Below are 19,003 nucleotides of genomic sequence, written 5' to 3' on the forward strand. Positions count from 1 at the left end.
ACCAGTGGGCAACCCTGGGGGTGTATATATGCGCTCCTCTCTGCCCCGCTTTGATCCCTGCTCTACCCAAAGTTTAAACCAACTGCCTGGCAGCAGCAGCTAGTACTGTGGCAAGGAAGTTTGGTGCCTGGGGCAAAACCCACAGCAACAGCCCCCACATGCACAGATCTGGGGTCACACCCCCCCCACGCTTGCCCCGGAGCGCACACAGCGGCAGGAGACACCCGGTCCCCTCACTTCCCCAAACAAGCTGCTCAAGGCTTCATCCTGCCCTGGCTGGGCAGCATCTGTTGGCGCCCCTTTGCTTCAGTGCCTGGCGGGGTCTCACCCCACTGCCCCTTGCTACGGCACTGGCAGGGCTGAGGCAGATCATCGCCATCTACCCCATCCATCCCTTCCCGACTCTTCTACCGGCGTTACCCACCCTCGCTACTTTCTAACGGGCTTGGCCGTGGCACCAGCCCAGCCAGCAAGCCTTTGCCCCGTGGGAAGCTCCTATTTCACAGCCTGGTTTTTAACCCGTGCCAAACGCAGCTCTACTGGTTTCTTCAACCGCCCACAACCTTAAACACAGCTGCAAGGCAGTGCTGCTCCACCTTTCTGGCAGGATCTGGCTAGTGGCCCCCAAGTGCGTGTGTGTGTGGTGGCCCCGAAGTGTGAGAGAGAGCGAGAGTGTATGTGTGTGTTGACCCCGAAGTGTGACAGCGAGAGAGAGGGTGTGTGTGGGTGGGTGCGTTGAAACAACCGCAGGGCTGCTACAGTCAGCCTCACAGGGGGCTGTGGCGCGCGGGGGCGGGGCGCAGCTGCGCGCGCAGCGGCGGCTGGCACGCGGTTCCCATGGCGACGGGGCCTGCGCCACCCTCCCTACCATGCCCAGGGCCAGGTAAAGGGGCTCTGGCCCCGCGCTCCTCTCCCTGGGGACGAGCGCGCGGAGAGGGAGGGGGGTTCAAACCCCAACGGTTGCCGGGGCGGAGGGGGGGCCGTTGGCGAGTGCCCGCGAACCCCAACTGCCCCCGGGGGCGGGGCCGTTGGCGAGTGCCCCCCCCCCCTTCTGACGCCGCTGTCCCCCCGCAGCGAGACGCTGTGGGAGCTCGCCCAGGCCGCGGCGGAGCGGGGAGGAGACGCGGAGGGCGCCGCCGACAAAGCCCTGCTGTTCCTGGGAAGCAAGGCCGGGGTACGTCGGGCTGCCAGGCGTGCGATAGTTCATCCCTTGTACGAGGGAAGGGCAGCGCTAGGACGAGCGCTCCAACCGCAGGGTCATTTTTGAAGGCAGCTTGGGCAAACAGTGCAGTTCCTCTCAGGGAGCCTTCGCAGAAGGGTGGGCTGTCTGTCTGAGGACGGCTGGCCTCCAAATCGAGAAACGCTTCAGCTCGGGGGACCCTTTGTCACTCACCCAGCAGTGTAAAGTACATAAGAAGTTGATTTGCACACTGCTGTGCACACTTTTTCACCGTACGATAGTTTTCCAGCAAATACGATCACTTTGAGCTTCCAGTATGATCATTTCATATGTAAAACCTGGCAGTGCTGGGGCATGCCTCGCCTCCTGGTGACTGACTGCTCAGTGCTTGCGGCTGGGTTGTTGCTTCACCTGGCTGGTGCCTCCTGCTGCCAGAGGGGAAGCCAGGGAAGCCCGTTGGGAGGCAGGGCCCCTGACAGGCTCCTGGCTGCAGAGCTGTAGGGAGCAGGCAGGCTTGCCTCCCTATGCTCTGATGACTGGAGCCTCAGCCTGGGAAAGCTGGTGTGCTCTCCACAGCCCTCTCGTCTCCTCCGTGGAGTCTGTCAGAGCCACTGGGCCTCGGTAGCGGTGCTGCTGGCAGCTGTCCCACAGGCACCAACTCCATGGGTGTTCCAGGGCTTAAGTAGCCGCCAAAAAAAATTAGCGGGGGCTCAGTGCCCACAAGCCAGGTTGCGGTAATGCGCTGCCTCTTCTGGCACAAAAAACCACACCCATGAGTGCCTGTGATTTCTCTGCTGAGTGAGTAGGGTTGCAGCGAGATGGGTACATACAGAGAGTGCAGGCTTTGGTGGGTGGAAGCTCAGGGAAACTTGAGCACTTGCACATGCTGGCTCACTCTTTCTTTCTCTATCTATAGTTAGTCTATAAGGTGCAAATCTGCCCTGCCTCCAACTCAACTTAAGCTGCATCCAACCTCCCTGGGCCATGGGACGGGTCCTGCACAGGGTTGGTTCATGGGTGCAATCCAGCATGCTGGCTCGCTCAGCCGCACACAAAGCTGGACCCCATGTGCCCAGATATGGGTGTGGTGTGAGCCCTTGCATAGGCTCAACTACACATCTGTGTGATCTTGGGTGTGGGGCCTCATGATCTGGGCTGTGGGGCTCCCTACAGGTCCAGAAATTTGACAGCTGCCACTGTTCTCCTGCCACTGTATTTCTAGACCTGTGGGCCAAATGACTCGGCTCTGTGGACTAGATTTGGCCCACCCCGGTTAAAGACTAACAGAAAGCAGGGTAGATTTCCATCTAGTAGACCAGGGGTGGGCAAAATACCACCCATATGCAGTCCACCAGTTGATCCTGTTCGGCCTGCCAGCCGCTGCCAGGAACTGGGGCAAGGAGGGCTGCGCTCTGCCCTGCTGCAGATGGTGGTGGTCCCTAGTCACGCAGCACATAGACTCTTCCATCCCCTCCCACCTCCAAGTCTGGCTTCCTGTTGGCGCTATAGCTGCAGAGTCCTGGCTCTGTGGCCACCAGCAGCCAGGCCCATGTGGGATGGGGCATGATGTAGCACGCTGAGTAGCCATTCTGCCCACCTGTGACAATGACCCATTGCCACTGCTATGATAGAAGTCTGTGCCAGCCACAAGGTGGGGTTTGACTGCCACTGACTTTGCTAGTGCAGCGGCAGCGGCTCCTCACAGTGGGCAGGATGGCTACTTGGCACAGCGCATCACACCCCGTCCCATGTGGGCCTGGCTGACTGTGCAGTGCCAGCAGGAAGCTGGGCAGGGGGATTGAATGCAGGGGGCAGAGGAATCTCAGTGCTGCCTGCCCCAGCCTTGGCTGCAGCAGAACAGAGGGGTGTGGGGCAACCCCCCCCCCCCCCCCACACTATACCGACCCCCCCCTCAGACTATCGGCAGCGGCTGATAGGCAAGACAGACTCAATTGGCACCCCCTGCCCCCAGCTCTCAACAGCTCACCAAAACTTGTCAAGTGGACCTCCAGCCCAAATAATTGCCCACCCCTGTAATAGACTAACCAAAGTAGATATATGGCACAAGCTTTCATGGACTGAAGCTTACTTCAGCAATTGTGAGCTTCAACCCACAGAAGCTTGTGCGATCTCTCTGTATATATAGAGGGAGAAGGGGAAGAAAGGAGCAGAGGCTCTAGAAGAGGGGAGTAGAGGCTGTGGAGGGGCATGCAGTTGGCCAGGGGGCAGGCATAAATGGGGGACAAGTTTGACCTCCCCACATCACTTGCCTGCTCCAGTGCAATGGTGGAAGGGATGAATTAAAGACAACTCTCCAATAATTAGATTCTATACATGGGAAAATTATAATACTTTTGTAAATTTTCCATGTATAAGATCTAATTATTACCTTAGTAATAAGTATTAGTATTACCTTACATCCTTTCAGGTAAGTATTAGTTACATCCAGGTAACTACGATATATAAGTATTGGCAGTCAGGGTCTTAAACTGGATACTGAAGATTCTAGGATTGGTCTGGTGTCCCTCTATGTTTCTGTAATAATTTACTGATCTTCCAATGCTTAAAACAAATTTGGTCTTGGCAGTGTGACTAAGACTATACTTGCTTTTTCATCTTTGTGAGAGAATTTAAGCATCTATGTATGCTTCATTTTTAGTACAGAAAAAATGGGATCATGAATCCTCTGTTTTAGAACTTTAAGAACGTATGTGGATTTTTGCAGATGTATGGATTTGTAAGAAATGTTGTTAATCAATCTCTGATATCTGATTACAAATAGGGAGTCAATTTTACAAGTTCAAGGACCTTTTTTAAATTAAACTGTCCTCAGCCTGATTCCTCATAATCCAAAAATGTGCAGTTTTATGGGATATTTATGTATATTTCTTGAATTCTTTTTATTTCCATTTCATCAATCATAATTTGAGCAAATTCACTGGAAACCAATCATTACATTAATCTGTTATTAGGAATTAGCAACGGTTAGACAGTTTAATACAGTTGGCCAGATTGATTACTAAAGTAATATCTGATTTTAAGTATCCTGTTGTTGTTACTGTATTTGTCATATTCAGTAGTTTATAATTATAATAATAGCAGTGTAGCTACATTCTGATACGAAGTTGGCAGTTAACTTTCCAGTAATCATACTAGGAATCACTGTATAAGTTTATACTCTTCAGCTATTTTATTATTGGAATGTTAGAAAAATGTGTTATGTTATATTCAATGATATAACTTTTATGCTTTAATGTCATTACAATAGTGTTCTTCATTGTTTTTAATTTTCAGGGAAAGACTACTATTATACTGAGGTGTCTTGACAGGTATGTGTTACATTTTGAAAAGTATTTTGCAGCTCTGGGTACTGTAATGCTGAATATAATCAACAATATTTTCATAGTAATGTTAGAAGGAATAGTTTCATAGAATATTTCCTGCCAGTTTTTTTTTTGTTTAAAACACTGGTGACATGCAGGTTTAATTTTCTAATGAATGATCTGCTAGACCAGTGGTGCCCAACCTTCATGGGCTGCGGGCCAGGTAAGTGATGCAGCATGCATCTGTGGGCTAGATCTGGTGGATGGGATCAGTCCATGCACCCGATCCAGTTGCAGGGTTGGCATGATCTTGTGTATGGTCCAAGCCCTGTGCACTGGATCAGGCCCCTTGCCCTGACCCTGCATGCACCAGATCAGGCCCACAGCACCAAGTCTGTGTACCAGCTCAATCCAGCACGCAAGGTCAAGTGGGGCTTGGAAATTTGGTGGCTGGTGAGCAACCGCAGGGTTAATTGCCATCACCCCCCCGCCAAATTTTGAATCTGTGGAGAGCCCTGTGGACCAGATGACAGAGCTCTGTGAGCTGTATATGGCCCACAGGCCAGAGGTTGAGCGCCACTGCTAGATAGTTTGTCAAGACTTGAAGATGATCTTCAAATATCTGTAACATATTTTTAGTAAAATATTTTGGGTCAGACTTTCAGGCCCACATACTATTGTTATGTGCACAATGCTGAAATTTTAGTCTTCTGTGTCTCTTTGGTAAAGGTTAAGGAACTAACACTTGTTGTATGTCTTAAAGAATTCTTTCTTTACATGGCTGTTCCCAAGCCAACTTTTTTACTGTTTGGGTAGTACATAGAATTGGCTTATGGTAAAAATAATTGTATCTGAAGTATCATCAAAATATTTTGACAGAATGTAAGGATGTGATATGTACTGTGTATTCATTGATAGGGAAGAAATTCCAAAACCAACATTAGCCTTGGAATATACATTTGGAAGAAGAGCAAAAGGACATAACACAGTGAGTACATAGGAGAAGGACTATGATATATTTGTTGTACAGCTCAATTATTTATAACATCTAACTAGCGACTTCTCTGTTTAGATCAGCAGTCATATGCGAGACAAGGTATTTCAATTTGTATTTCACATCAGTTTTTGGAATAAAAGTCTAGCTTTCATTTTATTTTTAATCCATAGTTGCTCCTTTTCACTGAGAATGTATGAAGCCAAGATGATTTAACACTTACATTCACACAGAAATTGATATCATTTGTAACTGTGAACAGTGTGATCATGCATATGTTTAGGTGCTTGTAACTCATCACTTTTTCAGTTGGCACATAGTGTCTCTTTATAGAATCTAGGCTTTCATTAAAAAAAATCTTTGTCATTGTGGTAGCTTAAATGTGAACTGAATATGAATTGATCCAGTAATAGGTGATTTATGGTATTTTTACATGGTCCAAATAGCACTCTGCAGAAATACCTAAGCAAAGGTATTTCCGCACACTGCTGCTTCATGTCAGTTTGTCTGCTGCATGAGCTAGCATGTTCACAGCTGTCTCAGGGTATCTGTGATACAGCATTGCATTGTGCCATGTAGACATACCTTTTTTCTGCAGACAGTTTGCAGGAATAACCAGAAAATCTTGACAGAATATAAGCAGAAGAGACAGTATATATCTTCATTGGATAGGCATAAAATTAAAAAATCAGCGTTAGTCTTGGAAAATACTTAAAAAAAGTAAGACCTGCTTATTAATCTCAGCGGTGTCAACACTGAAATCTAATTTCAGTAAATATTGGTACCTACTTCAAAACATGTTAGCAGAAACACCGAAGTAATGTCAGTATGTTTTCTTTTGTTGCATGTGTTAAAGGACAGATATTGAGACAGTTGCTGTTGGGATGCTTGGGTGAGCAACAAAATCTGGTCATCTCTAAAATGCAAAGTCATCTCTAACCTTTTGTGAACGAAGGAAAAGAGGAAATGTATTCTTTGCTAATATCAAACTCCTCAAAATACCTTAGGTGTCTTCATGGATCCAGTTCTCCTGATTAATATCTTACATAGTTACTTTACATAAGTAAATGTAATGAGGATGTAAAACATTTCCATTCTGCTTTGATGGTGTTTCACACCCACCTTACTTTTTACAGGAACAAATGACTACACGCAATGCCTGGAAATGCAACAAAAAGTCGGATTCTGTGGGCTTAAAGTAGCAGTGCATGCGAGGCCCAAGGCTTCTACCCATCTAGTCACTTCCTGTCCAGAGAGGCACATATCCACCCTCATTCACCTAGATTCATAGATTCATAAATGCTAGGGTCGGAAGGGACCTCAACAGATCATCAAGTCTGACCCCCTGCCCTGGGCAGGAAAGAGTGTTGGGGTCAGATGAATGAGCTGTCTTTTGTTCTTCCATGCTGTTCTGTTCTGTTATCTTCCCTGAAATGGCATGGAAAAGAAATTGGACATGCTGGGGGAAAGAGAAAGTTTGTTAGGGGTCAGGAGAAATTTTGAATAAATGAAAGATTATTGCCATTTAATTTGCCCTTTAGCTTGCTAGAATCAGTGGGTCCTGTCTTACAAATTATCAAGTATTCTCTCTCAGGCAAAGATAAATGAATACCAGAGGCTTAAGCCAGTGATGACATTTATTACACTGACTTTTTAAGGTATTCGTCCTTCAGCATTTTGCGGCAGCTTCCTAATAAGGCAATCACATGTATGCTGGGAGCCTTTCACAGGTGTCACTTGGGATTTATTTAGCAGGCTTCTCTTCTGGAAAGAACTTACAGAATATCTTCCTGTTCTGTGTGCTGCACAGAAGAAATGTATCCCTTGTTTGTTTGTATGTATCCTCTTGGTATTATATGGAAATGCAGTTTTCTAATGCAAAGAAACTGTTTTGCAGCCAAAAGACATCGCTCATTTTTGGGAACTAGGTGGTGGAACCTCATTATTGGAATTGATTCAGATACCAATAACTAGTGACAACATAAAGTAAGTGGTGAGGAACCTCTACAGTGTCAAGATTAATCTTAGCTTTCATTCTCCATTATTGTAGAGAAATCTTTCAAACTGTAAGCTGTTCATTAGCTTTGAAAGATTGTCACCATGAATTTTTCTAAAAATCATTCCATGGGAATGGAGGGTTGCCCCAGCTACCACTGGTGAATAGCTGTAAGCTCCTTCCTGACAGATTGCTTGCAAATATGCTTGGTATTTGGAAGTCTTTAACCACAAAATGAGGCATCAACATGGAGGAAGTGGCTCAGCCGTTCATAAGTGGAACAAAGAGCTACAGAAGAGAGCACCCACTCTACTTTTGCTGTCTGAAGAAGAGTAGCAAAGGCAACATGGGGAATGCAGAAGGTAGACTTTGGCCTATGATAAGTGTCAGCAGCACTAAGAACCAACTCCTTAGGAAGAAAAGGGAAGGCATTTTAGAGGGGACAGAGAAAGCAAGCACTGCGGAGAGAGCAAAACATGGGGTAGAAATAGGAAGTGGCGTAGACATGATGGGGCAGCAGAAGAAGAACAGGAAAATACGTATGGGAGACAAGGCCAAGTTACAGGATTTCCATTGGAAAGAAGTGAATTTGGGAAAAACAGAAATGGGAGGAATTTTTTTTTCAGTTAGGATGAGGATAGGGTAGGATTTTGCAGACTTAGGTTCCTTACCCTACTGTGAAGATGAGGATTTGTGAATTAAGCTTGGTGTTCATATAGCTACAGCAAGCAGCTGCACAGGACTGCTGAAGTGCTGCAGCTGTTTTCCCTAGTTTTTATTTCAAAGGGTGATGCTTCCCTGATCAGTAGTACATCAGCAGTCCTGTACTATTTATCAGAGAAGTGACACAGTAAAGTGAAAATTGCATCAAATAACTGAATATCTTTAATTCAGAAATCTTCTGCGAACTAAGCATGTTGCATACAAGTGAGCTTACTCTGTAGGCTTTCTGATTGCTTTTAATCTGGAGTCCATATACTACTAAATCCTGGGGTTGCTAAGCAGCATAGCTGAAGCAGACTTTGAATCCAGTTAGTCCTCTGCCATAAGTGAGGTTAAGTTTTAGAGGTGTGTTTCAAGCATGCCTGTTATGTTTGGAGTTTTAATAGTTTCTTTGCCTTATGGCTTACCTTAAATCTGATCAACCTGTTGTTATGAATAAGAGCCTTGTTCTGTCAGGGATTCTGAGCCACCACTCAGATCACCATCGTTAGCTCTTCATGTGAGGTCTCAACTGACTGATACAACAAGTAACATCATGGAAGAATTTTACTCATTACCTTTCTGCCATTACTTAAGTGGGGATTCCAGGTAGGCAAGATACACTGATAACTTACTTAATGGAACCCCACAGATCCTACTTGTATTCAAACAAAATGTCCAGAAATAATGTTTAAGATATATAAGCTAGCTGTGGGGAGTGAATACATTAAATGCTTTGAAATTCAGATGCAGAGACAATGGGGAAGATTTATCAGCATGCATCTAACCTGAAGGACTACCTGTCTTTACAGCCTAGTTTTGTCCCTGTTTTTTTCTTTTTCATCTTTGTTCTTTTTAGCAATAGCTCTCAGGAAAAAGATCATATATGAAAAATGAAATTGTTTTCTTCAGCTGAATCTTTGGTGCTTAAGAATTTTCTTCTTTAATAGGACATTTGCTATAGTTCTTGTTTTGGATCTCTCCAAACCCAATGAACTCTGGCCAACCATGGAAAGTCTCCTGCAGGTCACCAGAAACCACCTGAACAAACTTATAACTAAGTTGGGAAAGACAAATCCTAAAGTCGCTACTGAAATTCAAGAGAAGATGTGGAACAACATACAGAAGGATCATCCGGTAAAAGTCTTTTGGTATTTTTTCCAGTTATCATAAGCCTTTATACAGTTAAAGATAATGCTTCTGAACATCATAAACAACCCTTTTAGATTTTTATGCATGACTGAAAATCCATTTGATGTAGATGAACCTGTTCACTGGAAAATTATAGCAATTTAATGAAAATTCAGTAAGAGCAGAAACAAGGAAAGAAGGTTTCTTATATCTTTTTGTTAGACATCTAATGTGATTGTTATGGCATGTTACACCAATCAAAAGAAATAAGAGTTTTAGACTAGCAGTTTGATATTGATTTTATAATCTTTTTTTTAACATGAGATGAAAACTAGAATGTACAGAAGTCATCTGGCAAGAGAATAGATGAAAGTACAAATTTAAGCAATGAGTATAGTTATAAAGCCTTCAACATGACTATATACTTTGCATTTATTCAAATGTCTGTCACAAACTCAGTGCCTTTTGATAATCTGACAACTAATTAAATTATAAAGTTTCAGAAATGTTAATACTAGGCCTTTAAATGCAACTGCTAACTTTAATCTTTTGAAAAAGCTAAAATAAATTATGGAAATACAAATGAAAATGTATATGGCACTATGCAAATGCTTTGTGTATTTAATGCCTAAACAAATATTCTACAGTTTACAGATTCAGAATATAAATTCAGCTGTAGTAACTTATATAAAATAATACAATAAATCAGATGCTAACATAGTTAAAATATTAAAAGGAGTGTTGTATTATGTAAGAAAACAAATGCCCACGATGCTCAGTAGATCTTTTTACTGTGTATAGCCCCAGTATTTGTGAGATAATCGTGTTTACTTCCAGATGAATAAGGGCTTCAGGATTGGGTCTTTACATTTATTGGCCTCTTGGGACCTTCCCAAGACTGCTAGTGTTGTTTTTCAACTTTTTTAGAAATGGTAATTTCTTAAATAAAATACTACATTGAAATGCAGCTGGCAACAGACAGGTCCAACAGATAACATACAGGGTTCTTTAGCCTTTAAAAAATACAACTCTTACCATTTGGGCAAAGAAAATAACATGAACGAAACAGGTTTTTTACCTTTGGCAGGAGACAGCTTCTAGAGGGACATAATCATCACACATGCTGAATTAGGGTTTGTATTGAGTTCCTGTAGATAAGAAAAAGCAGAAAGGAGGACTTTTACAGCCTTTTTAACTACTAAGATATTGGTGATATTTTTCAAACTTACATCAATTTGATTAAACTCAGAAGCTAATCTTTGTGGGTGGGGAGCTTTGTCTTTTACAGAGGAACAAGCACAAAGCAGATCAAGGGATCTCTGTAGGCCTTCATATGGTTAAAGATGATGCTTGTGAAAAATTGGGGAACTGGTGAGATTCATAAAAGATTTCTACTAGGGGAATATTTACTAGAAGTCCTTAGAGATAAGGGAGAGAATAAGTACGTTAGGAGACTTGTTAAAGACATGTTTGAAGTATATTTGAAGACATTTTAGGGTCAATGAAACAGAGACTATAATAGTGCTAATCTCCTTAAGCACCTTATTGGTGTTATCCTGAATTAAGAAAGTTACTGTATTTACTCAATTTTAAGACCCCCTCCCCCCCCATCATTTAATGGGAGAAAAAATCCCCAAGATTTAGAATCATATATGGGGAGCAGGAGGAGGTGTGTGTGCAAGCCACTTCTGTGGAAAGGCTCTAGCCCCTGCCATAGTTGTAGTCCATAGTTGTAGCTGCTGCCTGCCATCCTCCCACCCACCATCTCTGTACCTCCACATTTCTCCTCCTGCCAATGCAGCTTCTGTGCTTTCCCTTCTACCTCCGCCTTCGCTTTTGTTCCATACCAGCAGCCTCTGTCAGTGCTGCAGCCTGAGTCACTGAGCATAACCCTAGACTCACCCATAGAAGCAGCATGGCACACAGTTTACACAGCTGCTACAGGGGCCGGGCTTGGGCCATGCTCATTGCCTCAGACGAGAACTGGGATGGAAGCTGGTGGTGTGGAGCACAGGTAAGAGTGGGGAGCAGAGGCTGAGGAGGGGAGAGAGGAGGAAGAAGCCTAGGCTGGTGGGGAGTGGTAAGAAGGGAAAAAGCAGAGGCTGGAGGGGAGCAGGGAGAGAAGAGAGGAAAGCAGAGGCTGGGGAAAGTGGCAGAAGAGGGTACAGAGGGAAAAGGGGGAGCCCAAGGCTGTGGGGGGCAGGCAGATGACAGGGGGTAGGCATAAGCACGGTGCAAGCTGCTTGACTTCCCCACACCACCAGCCCCCCACTGTCTGCCCCCTTGCAGTGGTTGGGGGGATGAATGAAAGACAATCACCCAATAACTAGATTTGATACAAGGAAAATGATAAATTTATAAATTTTCCATGTATAGAATCTAATTATGGGGGGATTGTCTTAAATTCAGGGTCATCTTAGATCAAGTCAGTACAGTATAATGATTTCTCTACCCTTCATTTTCAGCCACCACATTTCAAGTGAATATGATGCCTGTGAAATAGATTAACTTATTAACACTATTAAGAAAAATCCATTATTTTGACAAAATACAGGATAAATAGTGATTCAAGCTTCATCCTAACCCACTGACAATTTTTTTAACTCGTATGTGGAGGAACCACTATCATCTGGTAGAGTTCAGATAGAGAAGGTAGAGTTCAGTTATCTTGATAATATGTTCATTATCCGTTGTGTTGTAATTGCTAAAAGTTTCAGCCAATTGTGAAGTGAACATCTGTTCTGTAGAAAACAAGCTGAGAAAATACTCATATTTCATAGAAAACACTAAAAGTCTGTCATATGATGATGATTTTAAATAGCTACTAAATTGGACCCGATTTCAAACTAGTTAATTGCAAGTATAATGCACTGTACTCTATTAGTCTTGAGCTGTCTACTTAATCTCTTTGTCAAGCATATGGAGTTTGATTATAACAGTTATTTGCACAAACTTCAAATAAACAATACAATGCCTGTTCCATAGGTTTCTTTTTGATATTACAGTTGTTTTTTATTGTACGGATTTTTAAATGTATCAAAAACAATATAAAATTATGGTACATAATGCGTTTTACCTTCATCAGAATCTTAGACGAGGGCTTTTTTAGCTTCATTGGGCCCAATTCTTCCTTGTGGCTATACTTCGGTAGGAGGGGACATCACATTACAACATTTCCTTCCCTTGGTATGTCCCCTGTGTGAAAGTGGCTCCTGGCACTTGTTGTTCCCACTCAACAGGTTTATGGCAGCAAGGCTTTCACTTCTCAAGGGGGCTGTTTTACAAGGGATTGTGTTGGAATACAGTCCTATGTAATTACACTGCATTATAATAGCTGTATGTCTAAAGATTTGAAAGAGATATTATACATCTTTTAATAATTTTTCTGAGCCTGTTTTCTGATCTCTTAGCTCTGTCACTGTTCTTATAATGTTTTATAAAGTTTAAAATATACTGTTATTTCACAGGATTATGAATTAATTGACCCTTTTCCAATTCCTCTGGTGATAATTGGAAGCAAATATGATATTTTTCATGTAAGTAATATGTTTACATGTTTTCCCCCTTTTTATATTTAAAATATAAAAACAATACCTAATCAGATTCAAACAACAAACTACATCATTAATGTAGTAGTAACAGCAGTACCAGGAATACAAACAACCAGACATATTTATTATTATGAGATACTAATCATCATTTCTCTACAAAAAATCCTCACAAATGGATGATTTTTCAGCATATATAGAAAACTACCAAAATTGTGGTGTCCCAGACTCAGGAGGGAGAGCAAGTTCAAGAGTTCTAAAGGAAACCCACCAGGTGTGCCCTGTTTATACTGACCCATGTCTTTGTAATGTTAGGAATCTACTTCAGCTGTCCCTGCTGACTGCAATGATGAGAGTACAGCATGGGGAAAAGGGATGGTCCCTGGAGTAGGCTCTAGGTTTTGGTAGCTGAAGCAATAAAATATTTACATATATATTCTGGGATCTGTCTAAAATCCTCTCTCATGCATGCAGTCATTTATCATCAGATTTAGAAAAGACCAATAAGTTAGCAGTCACATCTAATGCTCATCAATAGCTTAATTGAAAAGCACTATCAGAGAGCAGTGCAGTTGGTTCCTTTTTGACATTATTAAAATATTCAAACAAATACACATTTCCTTTGCATGAGAGAGAACCTGGGACAGAGCATGTTTTACAATGTTTTCCATATTGGGTCCTCTGGATGGCAGCATAATACACTGCTGCCTTGCCAGCTGTGAATTCTTATTTGTAAGATATCATGCATTCCTTTCAGAGTTGCCAACTGAAAGTTATTTTTACTGACAATCTTCAAACTCTTTACTGACAACCAAACTTTTTTAATTACATGTTTTTATTGACATTGGTTTTACCTAACTTAAATGTGACCCCTCTGCCAGCGCCTGGCAATAACAAACTACAGGTTCATATTTAGGGGTTAAACACTAACTTTCTAAATCTGGCTCAAGACCCCACACAGAAACCTGGAAAAGTACATTTTAACAGCATGTTGGAAAGTGAACAAACTTCTCCACTTGCAAGCAACACTCAACTAAAACCAGGTTTATTACTGGAGAAAAAAAAGATAAACACACGTCCTTAGAGAAAACCTTAACCATTAAACATTAAGCAAAACCCAAACTGTTAATAATCTCACAGTTTTACTTGACTGCAGTGATGGGTTTACAACACCCCAGGGTTCCTCCACTCACGGCACACTCTGATACCCTTGACTACAGCCTGCACTGTGCTACCACCATCTTAGCCCACCCTCCCAGCCTTAGGCCTGCTGGCCCTGCTCTCCCCATCCCAGCATGGACTCCCACCCACTGCCTTTCTCCACCTCCACTGCTGTGTCGTGGCTGCACTACCCCCCTTCCTGTCCCACACAGGTTCTCAGACTGCTCAGGGCCACACGGCCCTGCTTACTTCAAGGTGAGCAACCATTACAAGCAGGTGACAAAGGTGCAGCAGTATACCACTGGAGGGGGAAGGAGGCAAGGAGGGAAAGGGAGCTATAAAGGCTCCCATGGGCCACAAAACCCTGATGGAGAGTTCTGTGCAGGGTACTGAGTTGCACACCCACTTAGACACAAGATGGTTGTACTGTGCTCTGTCTATACATCAACATTTACATCCAGCCTCATTCTGATAATGGATTTTCAATCAAGCTTGCCATTTATGGTTTATGGGCAGCTCGATTGACTTCATGGACAACCATTTTTAGTTTTCTTTTTGTTATGGACTGTCTGTACATTTATATATAGTTGGCAACCCTTTAGTTTCTTTTTGGTTACGGATTTGCTTTGTTTAACAGAGCCATAATTATCTCAGCTCTGTAAACTATTCACCACTAAACAGGCACAGGATAAAATCCTGGCTTCACTTAGACAAAAAATCCACAATTTTTTTAAAGAAGGTCTATCATCTTTATACAACACATACTGAACAGACATTAATTAAAATGCTTATATGTGGTTTGTGCATAGAGTTTAAAAGGCAGGAAGCCATAGGTCTAAGGACACTCAAGGATCCTTTGAATATGAATATGCATATCCAGTTTAGAGGTTAATTCAGGCAGTGATTAGGCTTAAGGCTACAGTAACATATTGCCTGAGATAAGTGCCCTCTCTGTAAGTGAAAAAAAAACAGAAACAGATTCCTATTTTCAAGTTCCAGTAAGTTGTTACTGAATTGAGATCTAATTATTATGTTAGCTACATTCTGTACTGTAAGAAATGCACAGTGTAGTACATGCAAAAAAAATCTCTGTGTAAAATGTTCTTGTTTTTTTTGTTTCTTTTTGGCACATTTCCAAATGTGAACTTCAGGAATTTGATTCTGAAATGAGGAAAATAATATGCAAGACTCTTCGTTTTGTTTCACATTATTATGGAGCATCATTAGTGGTTTGTACATTCTGTTTTATTATGGGAGGAGAGAGATGGACAGTTCTTTAGGGGATGGAACAACATTTTAAAATAGAAATATAAAACAGCAATATAAACATGATGTGCTTGAGCCAAATGCTCAAGGCTTATGGTGGCTCCCTCAAATAGTGAACCTCTTATGCAGTATTATTTGGGCTTACAAGGGATGGGTGAGTTATATCCATTGGTGAGCCAACCGTATAATTCCTCAGTTTCCTAACCCTGTTTCATATAGGGCTAAAGTTACAAAGATTTAGCTAACACCTGCCTGTGTGGCAGCTCCTCTTCCCATCCTCTTCCCCTGCATTTAAAGCTGTTAAAAGGCACCTGTTTGTCCATAGTCAAAATTGCAGTAGTTTAACTTCAGATGTAATATTAAACAGATATGAAACACTGAGCGGATACTTTTAGGTATTTTTAGAATGGCTTGATTTTTTTTCTAATCAGTTTAGTGAAGATAAACTAAATCTTAAACAGGTATTAGAAAGTCAGCCTTTTGAATGGCTTATCATTACACATTAAGGTAAACTGGAGCAAGTTTCTTTTTTTGCCAAGGCCTGCACTTCAGGTCTTCCATGGTGAAACATAAGGGGACTTAGAAAAAATAGACATTTTCTGCTTTGTACAAGAGCTCAGAGGCTTGTTCTTTTTTTTCTGGCAGGTGGATTATTTTTTAGGTAAAAAGAAAGCTAATGTGTGTGTTAAGCCTATATTTATTAACAATATAGGATAGCAGAACTGCTCTGTGGAGACCAGGTACTAATCCCACTGAAGAAAACAGCAGAATTTTAATTTCCTTCTATAAAAACAGGACTTGGCTTGGGAAATTTGCTATTTAAAAACAAAATCCACAAGCTGAAAGAGAAAAAAGAATGCTCCAGGGAATTTTTTTGTGGCTGCCTTCTGATTAACTTATATTATTAACCCTTATTTAGCCACTGAATGTAAAGCTTCTTTTATCATATGATTTAAATTAAATCATAAGTGAACGTTTTTGTAGTTTTTTGGTTCAATTCTTAGTGTTCATGGTATTTTAGACAATATAGTTTAAAGACTTAATTCATTAATTTCTTACAAAAGGTCTCTTAGTTTAAAATGTATAAATCATAAGTTGTAAGTCCTTATAAATTTAGAAAATTCCATCTTCTATTCTTTCTTGAATGCAGGTTTTCATTTCAACTTTCTTGAGATATATAACCAACTGATACACATTTCTATTAACCAATGAGCCTGATTTTGATTTCAAATACTAACTAGCTTTGATAGAATCACTCCCAGTTGATTTTATCCTAGCATAATTGAATTAAGAAACTGTCTAGGACCTCTGTTTGTAATCTTCATAGCACAAAGTGTAATTTGTTCAAAGTTCTGTTACAGAACAGAATAACGTGTACTTTATTCCTTGATTTCTTATAGTTTACAGGCAAACCTGATACCCTTCTTCTGAAAGCACGTATTCTTATTAATCATTTGGCCTTTGGCTTTGACAGAAGGTAACATAATTACAATCTTTTATCTTATTTTATTTATTGAGAGTTTTGAGTACAGAGTTTGAGTATTTCTAAAGGCTTTTTCAAAACATTGGGCACCTATACATGAGCAGCAAGGCTGCTCCAACGTGCTGTAATTACAGTGACTATTATGGACTGCCTGTAATTACACTGCATCAGAGCAGCCAATTAATCGAGTATGTTAAATACCACGCTTCAGCAGCCTCCAGTGTCTCATGTATCAGCATATGTCTTCAAAATGGCAGCAGGGGTACTTTATGTAAAGCTGGTTCGCCATTTTTAAGCACTCGGTACACTTTAATTAGAGCGGCTCTCAGAGCCACTCTAATTAAAGTACCCCCCACCGATCCCAGAGCACATGTATAAACACCTTATATTTTGACCCCAAATATCATCAAAATATATTTTCTCTAAAGATACCATCTGCGTAAGAGTTCTACTTTGGATTCTTTCTCCTGGGTCTTGGCTGCTTGGCTCAGAACAAATAAAACTCCCCACATTCTTAATCTTTCCCAACCATGCAGTTGGTCCAATAAAAGCAATAAAAGGTATCCCCCACAAAAATCATTGCCTCTCACATTTTTAAAGATTTTTGGTTCTTAAGGGGAATAGTAATGGATAGGAACAATTTTTTTAGGTGTATATGTACTTGGAACCAAATGTGAAGCTCACCTTTGTCTGATAGGGTAATTATTTGATGGGCAGTTGATTACTAATATTAATTTGGTTTCTTTTCTTTTATCTGCTTAGTAAATCCGTATCAGTGGATCAAAATAAACCACTGTTTATCCCAGCAGGATTAGATTCTCTAAGTCAAATAGGTTAGTGAACTTTTTGTCCAACAGTTTTGTTATTCATAGCTTTTTGAAATTAGAGGAAATAAGTTCACACCAGATTTAAAATGCTAATTAATCATAAGTGATTTAACTCAGGAAGTGCATGACAACAAAGAGGCAAATAATTTTGTAAACTTAAAAGAAAAAGTCAACATTTAAATTATTAAACATAGATTCATAGATTCTGCTGTTATACTAGTTAAGATGAACAATATAGGTTACCATGTTAACCTGATTCCAATACGACTTTGACTTTAAGTTGACCCCCTCAAATAATTAAATTATTTACATGGAAAATTATAAATATGTTTATGATTTTCTTTGAATATAATATAATTATTGGAGGATCATCTTAAATTCATCCCCTTTCCTCCCCACTGCTGCAGTAGGGAAAGCAACAATGGGGGGCAGATGGTCTGACCCTTGCTTCCCCTTCCACTTGCCCCATGCTGCCACCTTCTCCCCTTCAAGCCATCTGCCCTCCTGCTGCCTGCCTCCCACCCTGCTACCAATGATGCTTGCCCTCTGCAGCAGCTCTGGTTCTGGCTCTGGCCAAGGGGTGGGAATGGTAACAGCACCCGCTCTAGCACCAGCCTAGGGCAGGCAGTGGCTCTGACCCTGGGTCGATTGGGCCTGGACCTGACTATACTTAAGACTGATATTCAAATTCAAAGCAAAGTTTTTTCCTGCCCATGTTACATGGGGGTAAAAGCCTCATCTTGGATTTGAGTAAATACAGTATTTGTTCTAATAATTCTAGATCATAAATTGATAAGTAGCTCAAGTCAAAAAGAAGAAAACGCACTATATAATCACATGTGATAGCCTCACAATAGAGGATTTACATTTTCTTCAGGCTCATCCTCTATGAAATCTATGAAATCCACCACACTAAATTAGATGGACTGAAGCAGAACATACTATAGCAATTCATTTTGTTAGGACAGCATGCTGATAACATTCTGTATCATGATGTAATCTTTAGGACCACCACCTGCCTCAGACAGTGATATTGGAAAACTATATGCTCATACACCATTGGATTTGTGGAAGAAAGTATATGAAAAAACATTTCCACCTATGGTATGTATTTTATTTCTATAGCACAATTACTAGGGCTGTATGAAGCTTCAGGTCTTTTTTTGATTTAAGGAGATTTGGCCCAATTTGGCAGCCAAATCTCTGAATCCAAATCGAATTGGGAGACCAGTAAAAAGGTGTGAATCGATTCGGAAAAGATTTGCAGAGCTTTGGAGATTTGGGCAGTCCCTGCTCGCTGCTGCAGGGAGCTGGACCTGAACTCTATGCTGGTAAGTGGTGGGGGGGAGCTGGAGGAGGGAACCATGGGGGGAACCCTGCCAGGCCCCATCC

General features: G+C 41.7%; 1 protein-coding gene across 2 annotated transcripts in view; it reads left to right on the forward strand.

Annotated features, from left to right (window-relative positions):
- The first annotated feature begins 822 nt into the window (after positions 1–822).
- Positions 823–19,003, forward strand: part of DYNC2LI1 (dynein cytoplasmic 2 light intermediate chain 1) — a 34,439-nt gene continuing 16,258 nt past the window's right edge. For both annotated transcript variants that reach the window (XM_025203205.1, XM_006022844.3), the window contains exons 1-11: positions 823–883; positions 1,075–1,174; positions 4,475–4,509; positions 5,422–5,491; positions 7,395–7,483; positions 9,146–9,332; positions 12,794–12,862; positions 15,187–15,264; positions 16,702–16,778; positions 17,547–17,617; positions 18,618–18,715. In XM_025203205.1, the coding sequence (XP_025058990.1) occupies positions 870–883; positions 1,075–1,174; positions 4,475–4,509; positions 5,422–5,491; positions 7,395–7,483; positions 9,146–9,332; positions 12,794–12,862; positions 15,187–15,264; positions 16,702–16,778; positions 17,547–17,617; positions 18,618–18,715 (888 nt within the window). In that variant the 5' untranslated portion in view covers positions 823–869. The remainder of the gene's footprint in view (positions 884–1,074; positions 1,175–4,474; positions 4,510–5,421; positions 5,492–7,394; positions 7,484–9,145; positions 9,333–12,793; positions 12,863–15,186; positions 15,265–16,701; positions 16,779–17,546; positions 17,618–18,617; positions 18,716–19,003) is intronic.

Source organism: Alligator sinensis, unplaced genomic scaffold, assembly GCF_000455745.1.
Source record: "Alligator sinensis unplaced genomic scaffold, ASM45574v1 scaffold377_1, whole genome shotgun sequence".
Lineage (NCBI taxonomy): Eukaryota > Metazoa > Chordata > Crocodylia > Alligatoridae > Alligator > Alligator sinensis.